General features: G+C 36.5%; 1 protein-coding gene across 5 annotated transcripts in view; it reads left to right on the top strand.

Annotated features, from left to right (window-relative positions):
* PRKCD (protein kinase C delta) overlaps window positions 1–19,874 on the top strand; it is a 2,080,121-nt gene that overhangs the window by 1,960,148 nt on the left and 100,099 nt on the right. For all 5 annotated transcript variants that reach the window (XM_044078172.1, XM_044078174.1, XM_044078171.1 and 2 more), the window contains one exon: window positions 3,766–3,954. In XM_044078172.1, the coding sequence (XP_043934107.1) occupies window positions 3,766–3,954 (189 nt within the window). The remainder of the gene's footprint in view (window positions 1–3,765; window positions 3,955–19,874) is intronic.

Below are 19,874 nucleotides of genomic sequence, written 5' to 3'. Positions count from 1 at the left end.
TGTCTTAGTTTCTGGTGTCATTCTAATGGGGTGCCGTATTTGTCAGCATGGAAGGAGATAGTCAGCAGAGCACGCTGCTTTGCCAGGGATGGTCTACACCTCTCCTGTCTAGGCTTCCAGTTAGTAGCTAAAACATTGTCCTCCCCCATTGTGCTTTTTTAGGCAATGCCAAACTGAAAGCACTTCCCGACATAACAAATCAAAACCAAAAAAAATCTAAAGGAGGTATTGCTCAGTGCTAGGAGTCTAAAGGAAAAACTCCATTCCCTAGAAATTCTCTTCACCCTAGAGAATGCAGTCATCTGTGGGGGTCACTGAGACTTGGTTTAAAGCAGCAGAGAGCACAGCGATAGTGCAAGGTTAGAATGCCTTCCATAAGTTTAGACCAACTACTACACAGACAGTGACTAAAGATGGAGGTGTCTTGATTTACATTAAAAATAAATGTACCTCAAGGTTGGTCAGATAGGACAGTGCACTTGAGCTTCTCCGTGTTCAAATCACCATAAGCAAAATCCAGTACCAATTCTTTGCAGGCTATAGGTCCCCCTGTATGACCTAGGAAACCCATACCATGTATTTAAACTTATTGGAAACACTCACCATCCCACCCAATTCCATATTCATGAGTGACTTTAATTATCCCACTACTAACTGGGAATCATATATGATACCAAATGTACAGACACAGAGATTTCTGGACTTTGTATACACAAACTTGCTAGACCAGATTGTCATTGCACCAGCAAGGGGTGCAACCATATTGGATGTGGTCCTCACTAATATGGGAGAGTGCTGCAAACCTCCTAATGTAATACTCTCTGAGGCCTTGAACCAGATTTTTGTGACTGCACAGATACCTGCATCTTCCACTGATAGAAGTGCTTTCTAGGTGTGCAGTCCTTGATCAGGCTTTGCAAGGATCATTCTCCAGAGTCTCCTGGACCCTTCCTCTTCCACCTCCCAAGTGTTGGTAGCTAGGGTAATTTACCCATATAGGGAAGGCATGGTACAGTTCTGCAAGTAGATGCTTGAATAATCACTGCTGCAGTGGCCACTCCCTCCCTCCTAACACACACACACACACACACACACACACACACACACACACACACACACACACACACATACATTTTTGCTCCTTATTATGTCCTTTCATGGTGGAGCCTCCCTATCTCAGATATCATGAAAGCTCTGGAAGGGCTTCTTGCTCAAGCCTATGTTTTTTTCAGGCACTTCAGCTCGAGCTGCCTAACAATTTGAGCACATGGAAGGTACCCTGAAGCTTTGGAAGCTGTCTGGCTGTTATGTCCTTGGCAAGATATAACCCATATAGCTAAGGCTACTGCAGCAGTGATCATTCGAGCATCTGCTGTTGTTATAAGTTTACTTACACAACTGTACTTAAGTAATCGAACTGTGGTCACCTGGACTGTAATCAGGGCTTTATCTCTCTATTCCTCCTGCTCAGGCCCTTCATCTCTACCTTGGGAATTGAGTGGAAAAGTATGAGGAAACCTTTTTTTCGGATGGAAAGAACATTTTTGTTCAGCCGATTCACACATCCTTCAGCATGTACAGCATGACACTTCAGATCAGTCACTTGACTGTAAATCCGACATGTCTCATTTATTGAAACTGTGACATTTGTTTAATTGGGCCTCTACTGATCTTTAGTCACAAAAAATGCTTCTATTTACTAAAGGTTAAGGGCAGAAATCCACCTATGTCTACTACTTTTGAGGATTTATTAAATTATAACAGTTTGCACCCAAAGCGACCCTCAGGCTGCACTTCACAATTCTACAAATTTATTATTTAAACATTCTAAAATAAAGCTAGGTTTCTATTTTAATTTCAAAACTGAGACTTGTGATTTTATTGTAATCAGTTTCCATAGGTAATGCATCTTTATCTCTTGTACACATATACCTATATAATTCTATTAAAGTAACTCACATATAAGCTTATCACAGTGGACCTTGTTTTGTTTTTGTTTTCATAATTTGTGTATGGATGTATAGATGTGTGTGTGCATATATCTATATGGAATGTATTCATTTGGTTAAAAACTCCAAATATTAAAACACAAAATGTTGAAAAACTCAACATTTTGAAAATATATTTAATGCAGGGGGATAAGCCCCCACAGCTAATTATATATACCAGTTAAGTGATTGCATAACAGAGAGGAAAAGGTAAATTCCTGTTTTCAGTGTTTGACAGATCTAGAACTCTTTGTATCCCTGAATCTTCCCAAATTTTCGACCATAACTCTGAATGCTTTGCAAAAGAGGTTGGGATCAAAACTTCATTATTCATTTTCTTTATTCCCTCCTCAGTTAGAAGGTGTTAGAAATGAAAGAGGTGTAGCCCACATAATTTCATTGGCTCTGTTCTGTCTCAAACAGATCTGTCATTCCCTCTGTTCTTTTCAAGGTGTCAGTGGTAAGACCTCAACTGTGTCGTCACAGAGGGTGTTTTAATTAACAACAGGACAGTAGAATGTAGCCAGCACTCCAGTTAATTCATGTGTTGGCTGGGATTTCAATTTATATTTCCTATTAGCCAGTAGTTTTTCTGAAGTGTTTCAAGTCCTACAAGAAGCTAACAGACTTTTTATGAAGATGTCCTGTGTCTCTAAATGGGAAAGATATAGTCAGTAGTGCACTTCTGTTGTAATATTCCCCTTCAGCTTTAGCTTTCTTGGGAATAAGGCTTACCTGTCTTGCCTCTTTTTTTAAAGGCATACTCTTGTTAATCCACTGAAGTCTACCGCACTTGCCCCCTTAGCTTCTTTTCCATGGAAGAGACTACTGGCTTCGATGCTCACAGTAAAGGTGATCACTGGGGAGGGGGGTTACATTTCCCACCCATCCACTGCTGTTGAGTTGCATCTGACTCCTGTAGTAATCTCATTAAACTGTTACTAACATCCACAGAATTTCCTAGGTAAGTAAGGAATAGAAGTTGATTACCATGTTCTTCTTTCATATCACACATGCCAATACACACACATCCCTTTGCACAATTTAGAATCACCAGCCATTCTGCCATACATCTGTAGGATGTTGGTGAAAACCCATATGAGCAGAGAGAAGACCTTTCAGATTCCACAAACCCATATAAACACAGGTAAGACCTACAGAATCTACACAGACGACGCCCCAAGACTTGAACTGGAGAACCTTTTGCTGTGACGTTACAATGATACTCACTGTACCACGGTGCTGTCCATTTACATTTTAGGCCTCCAAAAATGCTTTGGTAGCTAAATGGGATCATAATTTTGATTCAGAATATTTGATAAAAGGTGCCATTTGAGTCTTATTTTAGGTGCCTTTAAATATTCGAAAGTTGGAAGAATATCTTGTGTCTATTATTTCTGATGGGAAACTTGTTAGAGCTGTGAGTTTTAATGTGCACCAAGTCTTATTCAGTCTTTCTGAAGGATGGAGTGTTCTTTTTACCTGTCCTTCGGGTATGCCATAAGATTAGCTCAACAATGCTTTGAAACAAAAGACTCAGCTTCTGCCATTTATCACACCCAGTAGTATAGGAAATGGATTCTACATAGGCCTATACCAACCAGACCAAACAAGAGAATCAGAAGGAGGAATTTTTATTGTGAAGAGAGGGAGAGTCCAAGTCCTGTACTGTTATTGTGATAACCCAGATAGTTGTAATTTGAATACAAAAAGATTAATTTGTATTATAATACGTCAAATTGCTTCTTGTTAATGTGTTTTTTTTTCCTTTTTACAGATTCTTTTAGGACTGAAGTACACATTCTCTGTTGACTGGTGGTCGTTTGGTGTCTTAATGTTTGAGATGCTGATTGGACAGTCACCTTTCCATGGAGATGATGAAGATGAGCTGTTTGAATCCATTCGTGTAGACAGCCCACACTATCCACGCTGGATAACAAAGGAATCCAAAGATCTTCTTGAGAAGGTATTTCATTCTTAGAAATAGATTATTGTCTGATTTGTATATTGATCTTTATGCATCATACTGAATTTAATGAATAAGAAACAGCAAATAATACTGAAAGTAGTGTGCTTTACTATCTAACTTAGCTGCTGAAATGTCAGTTGCATTTAGCGTGGGTAATACATGCTCTACCCCTTTGTCTTGAAGGAAAGCAATACTGGTATATATTTTCTTTAACCAATAATGTTTAATATGTTTATATTAGTAAATGAAAATTGCCTTTCATTTATGAAAGCCATCACATTCAACACTACTTTTATAGCTTAATAATAGTACAAACTCAAGCGTTTGTCCTCACTTTCAAATTATCATTCAATAAATGATCAATAAGCAAAATGGTAAAATAAAATTATACAATGAACAAAATGATAAATAAACAAAACCATCTTCAAAAAACAACTTATTTCTCACCTAAACAACTCCTGGACATGCAACTGCCTAGCACCTGGCTGACATATTCTAACTCCTTTCCCCTACCCACTATCCAATCTCCACTTTAAAACTCCCACATTTGCACTATACATTATCACACGTTACTTGTAACTGCCTAGCACCTGGCTGACATATTCTAACTCCTTTCCCCTACCCACTATCCAATCTCCTCTTTAAAACTCCCACATTTGCACTATATATTATCACACGTTACTTGTAACTGCCTAGCACCTGGCTGACATATTCTAACGCCTTTCCCCTACCCACTATCCAACCTCTTTAAAACTCCCACAGATGCACTATATATTATCACACGTTACTTGTGACTGCCTAGCACCTGGCTGACATATTCTAACTCCTTTCCCCTACCCACTATCCAACCTCCTCTTTAAAACTCCCACAGATGCACTATATGTTATCACATGTTACTTACCAACTCACAGCTGTCTACTCCCCACTGCCCCATCTATACCCACTAACTCTCCCCTAGACAAAGCTGAAAAGCTTTACCTTGAAATGTCAATGCACCTCATATGAACTTCTCTATATTCTCCTTCTTTTTTAGTTTTTCCTTTCTTGTCTTATCTTCAGTACATCTTCAAGATGATCTCTACTGAACATACTGTATGAACAACAATCATGTGTTACTACCTGCTATACTTGTAATTGTATGCCTAAACCACTATGCTTATGTAGATATTTTATGCAATCATATGTTATTATCTGCTATATTTTTATAACTGAATGTGTAAATATCTTATGTATAGTATGTTAGCAATTGTTCTGGAGCTTTTCTCCCCAGGCCTCCACTGAAAACAGACAGCTCTGTCCAGTCGGACCTCCCTGGTAAACAAATGTAAAATAAATAAATAAATCCTTCCAAAACCTGTCAAAAGAAGAAATTAGTTGAGTAGATCTTAATAAGAGGTTTACACTGTTTGGCATACATATACATTATCTAATTAATAAACCAGAAAGATCTTGTTATGTTGTGCTTGTGTCTAGTGGTTTTCAGAGTTTGAAAGCCCATGTGTCATTGACCATAGGATCATAGGAGATTACTAGGCTATTGACCCAGAGGTCATTTTAAGCCTAGCCATTTCAACCAAATGTAATACTGCAGAAGTACTAGTCAATACCCATGATTGCATTTACTGATGACGGCCCATAAGATGTGGAAGTAGTAGAGACACACACATTGATAAATTGTGCGCACATTCTAAAATTTATTTTCAGACGCAACAGATTATAGACATATTTACAAAATCTTATGTAAACAGTTTGGCTCCACAAAAGGGGTGGTACGTTGTCCTAGTGACATCCAGTTAACCCCAGATACTGGAATCAAATTAGATTATATTGAAAAAAAGCTGCGCAAACTGGATCCAAACAAAGTGCCGGGAGGAGACAGAATTAGTAACAATGACCTGAGAACACTTCAGGAAGAACTTACAGTACCATTGTATCCATTATTCACTAGGTCATACAAATATGGAGAGATTCCTCAAGATTGGAGACATGCGCTTATTAAACCTGTTTTAAGGGAAAGGGGAGTAGGACAAACCCAGAGTCATATAGACCCTTAAGTCTACTTTCATGCTGTGGAAAAATAATGGAGAAGGTAATACTGGATAAGTTATTGTCAGAACATGTTGAAAAGAGATCTATTACCACCTGTAACAGACAACAATATAATAACAGCTATGAATGAAAAATTGTACTGTGATGTAATTTATATAGATTTAACTTCAGCATTTCACAGGGTCATGCACATAACCCTGATCAATAAATTAGTACAACTAGGTATTGATGTACTCTTGATTAGATGGATAGCTGCATGGGTTACAGATGAAGTATGGCAATAGTGTGTGTCACTGTCGTTTGAAATAATTGCGGCATTTCCTGTTTCTCTACAACTTTCTTGCATTAGCATTATCGTTTTTAAAAATAAAGAACCACGTCACTGAAATTCCCCTATAGCAAGAGTAGCACTTAGGTGCAGTTAAACAGTATCTTTCAGTAGAATAATAACTACAGCAAAATGTCTACTAGGTGTTAAGCAAATGTGATTAACGTGTGTCCCATATACATATACCTCTCAACTCTGTCTTGATTTTGGCTCAAACCCCTCCTCATTCCCTGCAACTGGTGGTTTTAGGAGAAAAGTGTGGTCGATCACATTCAATAAATAGTGACAATCATTCGAGTCACAGACTTGTCTTCCTCCGAACAATGCATGCCAATTCACTTCCTATTAAACCCTGTTAGCTTGCATTATTTGGAGTAAACAAGTCTACAAGTCAAATGATTGTCGCCACCTACCAAATGCGATCGACCACACTTAATAAATCTGACAGGAAAATAAGTGTATGTGGTACCCACATCGGAAGCAGCTGAACGATCAATGTTATAATGAGTGCTAGGATTCCAAACGCTCATTATGACTGTTGCCCCGATAATGGAAGAGTACCGATTTTTCTTAAGTAACAGGAAACTGCTGTGAGAATTCTACTCTCTCATATCAGACTTTGAAAAGTAAAACAACTGCAGTGAAGATTCTGTTCTCCCAGCTATGGCACACAATGACATCACATCTAGGTCTGCTGATTCTGGCACAACATACATTAAGAATTCTCTTTAAAAAAAGAAGTATGTTTGGTCAGCCAGAAGAACAATGATGTTCAAACATCTTGCATAAATCAGAGTGATAATCAAAAGACAAACTTATTTACAAAATTATAGCTAGTGATGCTGGTAAACAATGGGTAATTTGCAATTATTTACAAAACGTCATCCAGTCGTGCTAACACAGATAATATCTAATATCCTCACAGGTGTATTATCAACATGGTAATCAGATGGGATGGTTGACTTCCCAAAGGGTACAATTATGCATTTCTTAGCATTGAGTTTAAGACCATGGCTTGGGCACCATTTGTCAGTAAGTAATAGACCTTCTTGAAGAATACTAGTGTCTGCAGGGGCATATGTGATAACCCCCAGCTTGGAATCATCTGAAAACTTAGTCAGCCATAAACCTTCAGCATTTGCTTCCATCTCAGAGAAATGGATGCCAAAAAGGAGCGGGCCCAGTACCAAGCCCTGGGGGACTCCACTAGTAACTGACCTAGGTGGAGGTGGCCTCACCTGTTTTGACCTCCAGGGTACTATCAGTGAGCCAGATGGCTATCCAGCAGGTGATAAAATAGTTTATATCTAAATTAGTGAGCTTGTCTATAATGCCTGAGTGGAGTAGTGTATCAAAAGACTTGGCCAGGATGAGGTAGGCTGTATGCACAGTTTTACCTTCATCCAATGTTTTGGTGACCCCCTCAAAAAAGTCCACCAGATTTAATAGGCATGACCTTCCTTTAACAAACTGTGATGGGCCCAGCATTTACAGATTTCCTATGCCCATGAATATTCTTTCCATGGCCTTACATATGAGGATAGTAAGGCTTATGGGTTTGTAGTTTCCTTCTTTGTGCAGGGGAATGACTGTAACCATCTTCCCTTCCTTGGGCACATAACGTGACAGAAATCTCCAGTGGAAAAGTGATTCCAGTGGACCAAAGAGGTCATGGTTCATGCTATTTAAACATTACAAGATGTTAACAGGGCAAACTGATGTAGTGTTTTTGTGCACTGATGACCTGTTCTGTAGTAATGGCTGAGAGGGATGTGTTCTGTGGTATTTCCTTTGGACTATCGGGGGGGGGGGGGTTTGAGCTGAATTTGTCAGCCAAAATGTTGGCAATTGCCTCCAGTTCACTGTGGCTGATGCCATTTACAAGTTCTATTATATTATTACATATACTAGTGACATCAATAAGGTTCAACAAATAATCCAAAAAAATTGGAATATCCTTACTATGGATGTACAAACTAAAGAAATAATAGGTATAAGACCTAGATTCCTATATAAAAATAGTAGGAATCTAAAAAGGATCCTATGTAATGACCACTGTACAAGGATAAATAAGAATAGCATAGATATTTCTGAACCATTGAATATGGGTACATTTGCATGTCAGAAGTGTAATAGATGTACCTACATTACTGATACTCAGATATACAAACATCCCACTGCTGACTTCACTTTTACCCCTAGGTTTCATGCTGATTGCAACACACGCAATCTCATCTATCTTGCAACATGTACAGCCTGTCAAGCCTTCTACGTAGGCTTAACAAAAAGAAGACTACAGGACAGGATCTATAATCACCTATATGACATCCGCAAGGCTATAGAAACCAATGCGTTAGCTAGACATGTTATAGACCATCCTACACACAAGTTTAGTTTTAGAGTGTTACAAATAGTACCACAAAACACCAGAGGAGGTGATCTGGAAAATGATTTGGCACTAGCTGAACTAAATTGGATATTAAAACTTGGAGCACATCTCACTCCTGGCATTAATAATTATTTATCTATCAAGTCAGCATTGCTAGGTAGGAAATAATATATAAAATATATATAAATTTTTTCTATATATTTTTTAAATATATTTCATATATACCTTATATATTCATAAAAGTTGTAATACACTTATATATAACATCATGTTTTATTATTATTTTGAGTCAACTATTTGAATAATATTTATTTATTATACATGCATAAATTGATTGACAAATATTATATATATGAATTTATTAATTTATTTTGACTTAAATGAATGATTATTTATCTATTTATTATACATATATATAATATAAACATGAAATATATATAATCTTATTATTTTTAGTATTTGATATCTAGTCATGGATATATTAACATATGACTAATAGATACTTTAATTTTATTTGTTAAATCATTCATATATATAGCAGTTTCATAATACATAAGTTATACCTATAATGTGGACATCACATATAAAGATTTAGTTATATTTTTATATTTATAAGTATATATATGAAATAATAGGTGTACATTGCTCAATTGTATATAAAAATATATGGGAATAAATAAAAATATATTTTGACATGTGAACTTTGAAAATATTAGTTTAGTTCATATATACACACACATATGAGGCAGCAATATATTAGATCAAGCAGACACACTGCAAAAGAATATAATATTTAGATAGATTTGTTTAGAGATTTTATTTAGGAATTTAACATACACGGAGCAATACAATATGATAACTTGACGATAAATGAAATAATAATGTATCCGTTATTTCATTGTCTGCATAAGATCTGTACATTTAATATAAGGTTTTAAATAAAAATATGAGATATATAAAGAATATATATTTTATCAATGTTTTAATCAAATTAATTAAGTATTTTAATTGAAAGATTTTCCCGCGCAAGTGGGTATTTAAATGTATAGCAGTTTACTAATTGTTATCTGATGAAGCGTGGATGTACCACGCGAAAGCGCTCATCTTTGTTTTTCTAATAAATCGTATTGGATATTCAACTGCAGTTTGGATTTATCAGTGTGTGTATTGCATTTTCATTCAGAGGACTTTTTGCATCTCCACTTCGTGGCTGGTATCTCACATTTCTTATCTTTATTTCTGGTGCTTTGGTGAGAGAACCACTCAGCAGGGAGGTAACCTTCTTCAGTTAGCTGCCATTTACAAGTTCTGCGCATTTCCTCTGAGATTACAGACACAGTTGTAGAAAGCTTTGTGATTGTTTGCCTGAGAAGCTATTTTTTCTTCAAATCTAGCCTTTGAAGTATTACTTAACTCTCTTAGCTACTTGTTTAGATTGGTCAGGGGGCTTTTAGTATGTATGGCTTTGTTCCTCCTAGGCTTAGCCAAGATTTTTTTCTTTTGTTGTATAACCAATATAGATTGTGATTCCACCAGGGTGTCTTTTGAGTTTGTCTTATTCTTAATATGAGTGGGCACAACTCACTCTATACAGCTATCAATCCAGTTGTAAAGATATTTTGTAAATATTTTAGTGTATTCTATGGTGTTTACTGGGTTTGGGGGTGCTTGAAATTTAGCCAAGGTGTTGCTTAGTAGACAGAGGTTTGGCTTGGAGTAGTTCCTAAAGATTTTAGTTTTTTCTGAATCCCCAGATTGAACTTTTATTTAAAGTAATATTGCTTTATGGTCAGATCTGACAAGCAAAGATACTACATTGCCCCCCCCCCCCCAGTGTTCATGATTACAAATGTAAAGGATGTTTGTAGCCATGGTAGAAGAATGGACCAACTTTTTCAGTATGTTGGTATTAACAAAGTTTAGGAATTGCTGGGCTTGTGCATTAGAAGTGGTGTAGAATTCCCAGTCTACAGAGGGGTAGTTGAGTTCCCAATATCGTATTGGGTTGAACAGTTAGAGACTCTGCTACAATGAGATAGACAGAATGGGTTTCCTGGGATATGGAGGGGGATCTATCTGTTGCAAGCATATGGTATGACACCCTGCTTAAGGTGACTTGCACATGTATGAGTTCCAGTGGGTCATATACTTTAAGTAGTCTGTATGCAAAATTGGTCTTAATATAAACGGACACTCCTCCACCTCCCTCCTGTGTAGTAGCTGGTCTGAAGGTGTGAAAGGCATTATAACCTTACATTGCTAGGGGTTCTCTTAGCAACTTTAAACCATGTCTCCATTACTATGCAGATGTCTACACTCTCCAGGGAGAGGAAGTCTTTCAGGGAGTATGTTTCTTGTTAAGACTTCTAGCATTGAGCAGTACCACCTTCAGACACTTCTTCATAGGTTCAGCTAAGCCGGTAGGTCTATCAGTTTGGCATTGCCTAAAAAAGGCACTATGGGGTCTTTGTCAATGTCCAAAAGCCTAGAGGTGATAAGTGCAGACCACCCCTGGCAAAGCAGCATGGTCTGTCAACCATGTCCTTCTAGGCCATCAAATACTGTACCCTCCTGGATTGACAACAAAATCTGTTGCTCATCCGGTTAGGATAAAACAGACGAATAGTTGTGGGTTTGATTCAAGCAGCTTTATTGCATACAAACACATCAGGATTGAGGCTTAGTAACTTAAACTTAAATAAACTTATAAACAGACTGACTACTGCACTCGTACATGTTAACACTGTGGCCATTCACTCAAAATGGCACTGCTGCCTGCACATGCTTCCTATTTATATGCATGTGTCCTCACTTTGAAATGTTTCTTATCATCACAACATACACACTGATCTACAGAAGCTAAGACAATTGTTAAAATTGGTCATTTTTTGTTGGTAATGTGGCATCATCCTTGGAGAAGGTAGTATGCTGCTCAGTGCTAGGTTCATACCTGCCTGAGACACACAGTCAGCGAGCTCGATCATGTCTTGCTTCATTTAGTCATGGCAGGCCAGTCTCAGATCATTAACACCAACATGAACTATGACAGAGGCATACTGGTACCTGTGGTTCAGTGACCCGAGTGCCTGCGTGACTTGATAGAACCTAGCCCTGGAAAGGCAGGTAACCATCACTCTCTCCTTACTCAGTCTGGTGAGGGGGACTTCAGTGTGCCTCACTACAGAATCATCAACCACCAGGAAATTTGGCTGTGTGTTTTGCCTCAAGGGCTTAGAAAGGAGGCACTGGATGCAGTGTTACTATGTCTAACTGTAGGTGGTGTTTTAACAGACTGTTTACATGATGGCTGAGGACCCTTTCTTTAATTGAGCTGTGCAGGAGGTCTTAGTGTTTTAGGAAGGTTATCTGTAAGTGCCTCAGCACAAGTAGTCTTATGTGTAGGCTCTTTACCTTGTGTCATATGTGTGGTGCAAGAGTCACTGACAACCTCTATTGGATTCGTTTTGGTTGTATGAGATGGTGTATGTGAGAGGTGTAATTACACTTAAATGCTGGAGGCAAAACTATCTGTTTTATTCAGAGTAAGTGGGTTCAGTGTACATGGGGTAATTGCTACAATGCTTCAGAATACCAATCTCAACCAGACTGGCCACAGAGAGAGTTGTGAAGTGCATATCCATGACCACTGATCTACTAGGAGGAGTGAGAAAAACTTGTATATTGAACAAGTCAATAAGGCAAACAACTTGATGAAAACTCTCAGCTATGAGCAAACTAGATGCTGTAATAGTTGAAAAGAAATATGTATAGACAGTAATGCCACAAGAGTGCAGACCACAGACCAGAATAAAGACACTTGGAATAACAGGCACAATAATCCTTTACCAGCAATTCCCAGCTCAGAAGGGTGAAGGCTACCCTCTTCTCACACAAGAGTGTAGACCACAAACCTTCATAATGTAAAATAACTGGTTTGGTGTCAAAGTGCTTAAGTCAGAACTAAGACGTTTTTAGAAAAACAGAAACAATTAGCCTTCAACTAGCAATTCCCAACTAACAAGAGTGTAAGCTACCTCTCATGCTTCAAGAGTGTAAGCCACAAACCTTCCCTGAGTAAGGTAACTAGTTTGAAGCCCAAATGCTTAAATCAAAACTAAGAGGCTTAACATAAGTTACAGTTTAACCAGACTACTAACGAACAGTAATAAATGCAGCAGATTAAGTGAAACTGAACACTAAGATTGTACAACAAAAAGCTAAATAAACTAATAAAGTAGGAAGAAGCACAGATACAGTAAAATCAGCTTTTTAGTAGGAAGGGAGGAAACAGAAGATAATTCAAATATAAGAGACTAAAGGGGTGGGCCTTCCCAGCTGATCTCTCAGTACTGAGTAGAATGAGCTGATGAGATGGAACTAGGACTGTCGAAAAATCAGATTTATAGTAGAGGCAGGCAACTCAAAAGGCACCAGGTTTAAGAGTACAACAGCAGTAGAGTGGGTGGGTAGGAAAAAAAACAATTGCAGACAGATCAGTCAGGTGGAAAACAGAAAGTCAAGCAAGCACTATAGATAAATAAAGATGCCTCTAAATATTTCTAGTTAAATGAGGAATCCTATTCCTCTGCTACTCCCCTAATTAACTGGGTGTTATTTACTATCTGCAAAGGAATTTTTACCTAATTTTTCTAACTGACCCTACCCAAGACCTCTTCAAACTCCAAAAGAACAAAAAAAAAAGTTATGTCTTACCATAACGTTCCATCTGTGTTGTTTATCTTCTTCCATTCATCACTGATGGGCTTGACTCCAAGCCCCCGGAACCAAGCCGACCCCCCCCACCAAGCTCGCGCCAGCCAAAAAAAACTCTCGAGCCAAGTCTCCACCCAGACTTATGGTATTAAAGCAACTCGATGCCATACAGATTTAACTACTCAATGGATACTACAGCCATTGAAAATTTTATGATATAGTTTGTGTTTATTGTATCAGATGTAACAAATAAAGGCTGATGTGTCCCTTTTAATGAGAAAGCAGATGTTTCTAAAAATATATTCATGTAAACATAACACTAAAAATGGACTAACAGAAAACCAAACATATTTTCTGCCCTTTGGTGCATTTTGACATTTCTGGTATAAAAGTAGAATAGTGTAAACGTTTAGCTGGTCATGAGCCAAGTGCTTTGTTTTTCATTGCTTAATCCTATGATATATAGTCTCCCTAAGCAAAAAATTATAACTGAATATTGAAAATCATCTTTTTGACAGTGAAAGAAAATTTTTGAAAGTATAGAATGGGGTCCATGGTAATAGCACATGTGTCTGTCTAATCTGAATAATACAGTGAGCAACACAGGTTAAAGTTGTGATCCTGTAAAGAAGTTGCAGCATTGATCCTAGGAGTCCTCATTAATAACTTCTTTCTTTCTTTTTTACTATTTCTATTTCTAGCCCTAATGAACCAGCCACTAACAGTAACTCACTGGAGAACCTTTTTGGTAGAATTAGAGCATTTTAGCATGGACCTTGCTTAACCAGCCACTGACAGCCTCTCTGTGGAAACTCCAAAATATAGGATGGAACATTTTGGAACTAATTTAACAGTATATGTGAACATATCAGAGTTGCCTCAGTGAGGGGTTAAGTTTTAGATTGGCTTCCCCCAGCCAATCCTGTGAAGAGATAATGAATGCCAAGGTCAAGCCAAGCCAGATGCAGTCAGGGTGCCTCAGTAAATTCAGATAGTGCTGTGCTAGAATTACACAGTTCATTTATAACAGCAAATAGTAACAAGAACTCAATATGATTGACAGACGCTTTTGGAGTAGTTCATGCAAAAGGGTTTTTAGAGCAGGTCACAGTAAATATTTGTAGTATTAGGTCTTCCAGGTAGGAGAAGAAGATATAAATCTTTAATTGCATCTTAAGTGGTTATACTGAGATTATTGCCTGGTGTCAAGTTTGGAAAGATATTAACCATTAGCTAATGCTTTTAGACTTCCAGAATAATGTGTACTGGCTTAGACTGAACAGCTGCATATGCCTTAAGTGAGATGATATTGCTGAGTTTGATACTATCCTTCATCTTTTAGTTCTAATAATGACTGATCCTTTATGAATTGGAGACTTTTTTCAGTCTTTTCACTTTGCATGCCTTTCCCCAATGTGTTTTTTCATAGTTGGGTTTAGCTGCAAAGTTTTCTGTGTGTAAGTGGGAATAGCCTCTCTTGTATAGGTGTTACTAGGTTGTAAAAACAAGAAAAAGGGTCAAGATATACCTTTTGTCAGCATAAAGGAGACTCCATTTTATACGGCTCTAAAAAGAGTTGATGCCACAGACTTGGAAGTGCAACTCTTAAGATTTATGTACTGATATAATTTAGTAGATTTGAGTACTCCCTATTGAAAGTTTGGCACTCAAAATGCCAAGTGCTAACAAGTCAAAAAAAGACCAAAAGTACAGGAGAAGAGTAAATCTCAAAAACATTCTTCTTCTTTAAACTTCTTCACCCCCCCCCCCGAACTTATATATATATACCAATTCCAGGATCATTATATACCTTGGAGAAAAGGGAATATTCTGGAAAATGGCCATCTCAGACTTAGTATGTGTAAGTCTGTTTTTTTTTTCAGCCATTCAGTCTCCCAAATTGGTTTGGGATTTGCTGTAGCAGGTTCCAACATTTCAAATGTTTACCAGATTTGAGAGACCATGAAGATGTAAAACAGTGGTCAGTGGGAACCTTGCATAAAACTTCTACTGACTTTGCTTGATAAGTTTATTAAGATGTTTAGGAGTCTGCTTTTGCCTGAGCAAAGGGTTGGTCTAGTTTCTTTAGATAAAAGTTGGGTAAGGTTAACAGAAAAAGGTTTCAATTTATATCTGATTTATGCTTATCTGACCAATCCATATTTAAATAACCAAGAAGGCTAAGCTTCTTTTCGGCACTTGTATGTTGTACATACTGTACAGGATCATGAACAAGATGTATTGAGGATGGTGGAAGCATGTATACTGCAATTTTGCATGGGTTTGTGTGCCACCGAGTAATATTTGAATAACTAGCAAATTAGAATATGTTCCATTAGTAGTATTGCTCCTAAGGACTTAGATTGTGATTCAGTTTGTAAAACACTACCTCTGTACAGAAGACATGGTCTGTTGTTATAAAAGGTTGCAGAATCATTTGATCATTTGTTAATTTTACACCAACAATTCTTCTTTTAACCAGGTTTCTGCTGTTCATAAGCCTATTCACCCCGGCATTCAGGCTTGTCCACTTATTGTTTATACTGCAGAAGCAGGTTGTGGTAATTGTGAGGTATTTATTTATTTATTTGGGCCAAGAGTTGTATTTGTTAAATGTATGGGGACCTGGACTGAGGTGGCTATAACCTGCCTGAAGAAGCTTCTGTAAAATTATTATGAGCTAGAATTTTATTTTTGGGAAGGATGAGTGTTGGGACTGTTTCATTAAAGAGGATGACTCAGATGTACAGGCTTCTTTGAGTGAGGATGGCAGGAAATTGGCAGCACTTGTAAATAAGTAACAGCTTAAAATTCTTTAGTTTGGGCAAATAGTTTGCCATTGTCACTTCTTAAATGAAGGGATATAAGCAGTACAAAAAAGTAAAGGGAGAAGTGCAAGTTTGATCATGTTTTGTGCTTGACCTGGGATGAAGAGGTCCAAACCTCATCAACCATTAGGACTAAGGCCCACAGAACTGAGGTAGCTTAGTATAAGAAACTTTCCCAGACAACTGGCTAATGCCATAGAGACTTGCTTCCTCTCCACAATTTTGATTTTTTTTTTTTTTGCTTTGCTTTGACTGGAAACGTGTTATTTCACTGTGGTTTTACTTAATATGAGGCCTTCCCTCCATCCATTTTGAAGTGATTTGCCTTGCCTTCTCATTGCTCAGTTTATGAATTTTTTATTTTTTTAGAAAAGCAGGCTTTATTCTACTGTTGCTCCTTAGACTCTCTGACTATAGTATTTAGAAGTTTGTGTGTGGTTAATTGCAATGTCTGGCTACCATCTCTGGGAATATGTTGCAAGTGTGTCTTCTTGTCGGCATTTATTACTTTTTTAAGTTCTTGACTTACTGTAGAAATGTATATTATTTGCCACTCTTTTTTATTCTTGATGCAGCATTTTATCTGTTATGATTATGGATAATAACATTTAAAAAATAAAATAAATAAGTAAATAAACAGTAGGTATAAATGTGTGAAAAAGTTCTCATCTCAAGATATACACTCGATTTATGCATTTTGTTTGGGAGAGGAACACTTTGATGAAGTGAGATATAATGCCTCCTTCGCCCTTCTTGCAATAAAAGGGAAGAATAAACATTTGTTGGTGAAGTGAAATACAAATAGGAATCACTATCAGGTATGGCTGGGGATTTGATCTTGACCTCTTATAAATTTATAGTTAGTTACTGGACTGGATAAATTGTCAATTTGCCATGAAGCATTGTGTGGTTTAACTGACCTACTCAGAGCCACAAAATATGGAAACTGAAGCTGAAGGACTCAAAGCCTGGACTACAGTTAACAGCTCCCCCAACACTCATGTTCTCTGCTCTAGCTGCCAGGGAAAAGCCCTTTCCAGATCAGGTTCTGAGCCAAGACTAACAATCCAAAAGAAAAGGAATAAAAAAACAGCTAAACGCTATTGTGTAGATACGCTAGCAGAAAGCACAAGTCCAGCAAACAATAATACTACCAATGAGAAACAAAAAAACAGATGATCTTTAAAACATATGATTAAGTGCTTTCATCCACTTCAATGTGGACTTCTTCAGAATAACCTTAATTGATTGATTAACCCAATTTATACACTTTTTGGCACCAAATTTGCCCAATTTTATGTTCTTAAACATTCTTTCATTAAAAAGACATACACCATATAGAGTCAAGTTAAAAAAACTGGTCAAAGACCATTATTATTCCTAAAGCAATGACTTGCCAACAATTCATACTGATCTTCCTTAAATATATTGTTTAAAAAACATTATTGTAATATTAATACTTTGTTCATTCATGTTACATATTGCTTTAGTTTAATAATGGAACTTATGTCCATTGTTCTCGAGCATAATTATATATACTTTGAAGGAGAGTATTATAAGCAAATTAAAGGGGTAACAATGGGGGCTGCTTGCACCCCGATGTTTGCAAACCTAGTTATGCTGGATTGGGAAAATTAAAAAGTTTTCAAAAGTGATTTTTATAAGTATATTAGATATTACTCAAGATTTTTGGACGACATCTTTATTTTATGGGATGGACCAGAAAATATTATTAGTTATTTTACTGACTATCTTAACAGTACGAGTGACTATTTAAAATTCACCTACAATAGCAGTACTGAGGGAATAGCATATTTAGATACATATATATCCAGTGCAAATAATGGATTCAAATCTCGTATTTATAGAAAAAAAACTTTTTCCAATAATTATTTAGAATTCTCCAGTAATCATCCATATAAAACTAAGAAAAGTATATTCAAAGGACAATGTATACGTGCAGCTAGAATGACATCAGAATATTTGGAGATGTTAGAAGAAATAGACTTCATGAAGGAGTTATTTAGAGCTAGAGGTTACCCTGAAAAATTATTAAATGATACAAAGATGTATGTAATAAATGAATGGGGGGAAAATATGCACCTGTTCTAGGCAACCAGTTCCTGAATCAGTTTAAGATAGATGACAATGCAACAGGAATATATAGTAGAGCATGTATACTTGAATACACGCCTCAGGCAAAACAAGTGAAAAGTATATTAAGTAGACATTGGAACATTCTCACAGCAGACAGTGAAATTAAAGAAATAGTAGGAGTGACACCCTTATTTGTTTTTAAAATGGGAACTAACAAATTGATTTTAGAAAGGAATATTACAACAAATTAAAAAAATATACAGAGAAAGGGAACGAAAAAATGTGGAAGCTGTGGACAATGTCAAGTCATATTGGAAGGAGAAGAGATTCACTTAGACAATATTAATAAGACTAAAATAGTGTTACAGCATGGCAATTGTAATACTAGTAATATTATATACATTGCAAAATGCATGACATGTCCTAGTTTTTATATAGGGAAGATGGAGAGAAAATTAAAAAAAAGAATATATGATCATTTATATGCTATAAGGAAAAATGACACTACTAATGCACTCTTCAGACATGTTAGTAAATATGGGGGCAGTCATGAATTTAGATTTGCCATACTGGATAAGTTAAAAGTGAATAGTAGAGGTGGAAATACCAAAGCCATCTTAGGAGAAAAGGAAGTGAGATGGCAAATTTTGACAGATTCTTCCACTACACCAGGTTTGAATGATTATATTACAATTAAACCAATGTTACAGAAATACATGTAAATAAGGATATTTATTGTCTTTCAAAAAATATTAAAAAATTTTTTTTTTTAATTATAATAGTGTCCACTTTAGATACTCGAGCCTATCTTGCAACAATAGTCAGTTTTTATTTCATTAGTTACTATATGTGTATTTATTTGGTATATTTTATATATTTTATGTATTTAAGCATATAGTAGATCATGCATTTTTGCACTTTTGTGTATATTTATTTTATATACATAGCAAGTAATAGATGGTCAAACTTTAATTAATTTGAGCATATTTAGAAGCAATATGTAACATGAATGAACAAAGTATTAATATTATGATAATGTTTTTTAAACAGTATGTTTAAGGAAGATCAGTATGAATTGTTGGCAAGTCATTGCTTTAGGAATAATAATGGTGTTTGACAAGTTTTTTAACTTGATTCTATATGGTGTATGTCTTTTTAATGAAAGAATGTTTAAGAACATAAAATTGGGCGAATGTTGCGCCAAAAAGTGTATAAATTGGGTTAATCAATCAATTAAGGCTATTCTGAAGAATTCCACATTGAAGTGGATGAAAGCGCTCAATCATATGTTTTAAAAAAGATCTGTTTTTTGTTTCTCATGTCTTATTAAAATGGTAGTATTATTGTTTGCTGGACTTGTGCTTTCTGCTAGCATATCCACACAATAGTGTTTAGCTGTTTTTTGATTCCTGGTTGTTTCCACGCTATTTTTTTGGGATTTGAATCCAAAAGAAAAGGCAAGACAAAGGTAAAAAGAGCATGCCAGAAAATAATAAACTTGTAAGTCTGACAG

Source organism: Protopterus annectens, chromosome 7.part0 (assembly GCF_019279795.1).
Source record: "Protopterus annectens isolate FY-2018-M chromosome 7.part0, PAN1.0, whole genome shotgun sequence".
NCBI lineage: Eukaryota > Metazoa > Chordata > Ceratodontiformes > Protopteridae > Protopterus > Protopterus annectens.
Note: the sequence above shows the minus strand (reverse complement) of the source record. Positions and strands in the feature narration are given on the sequence as shown.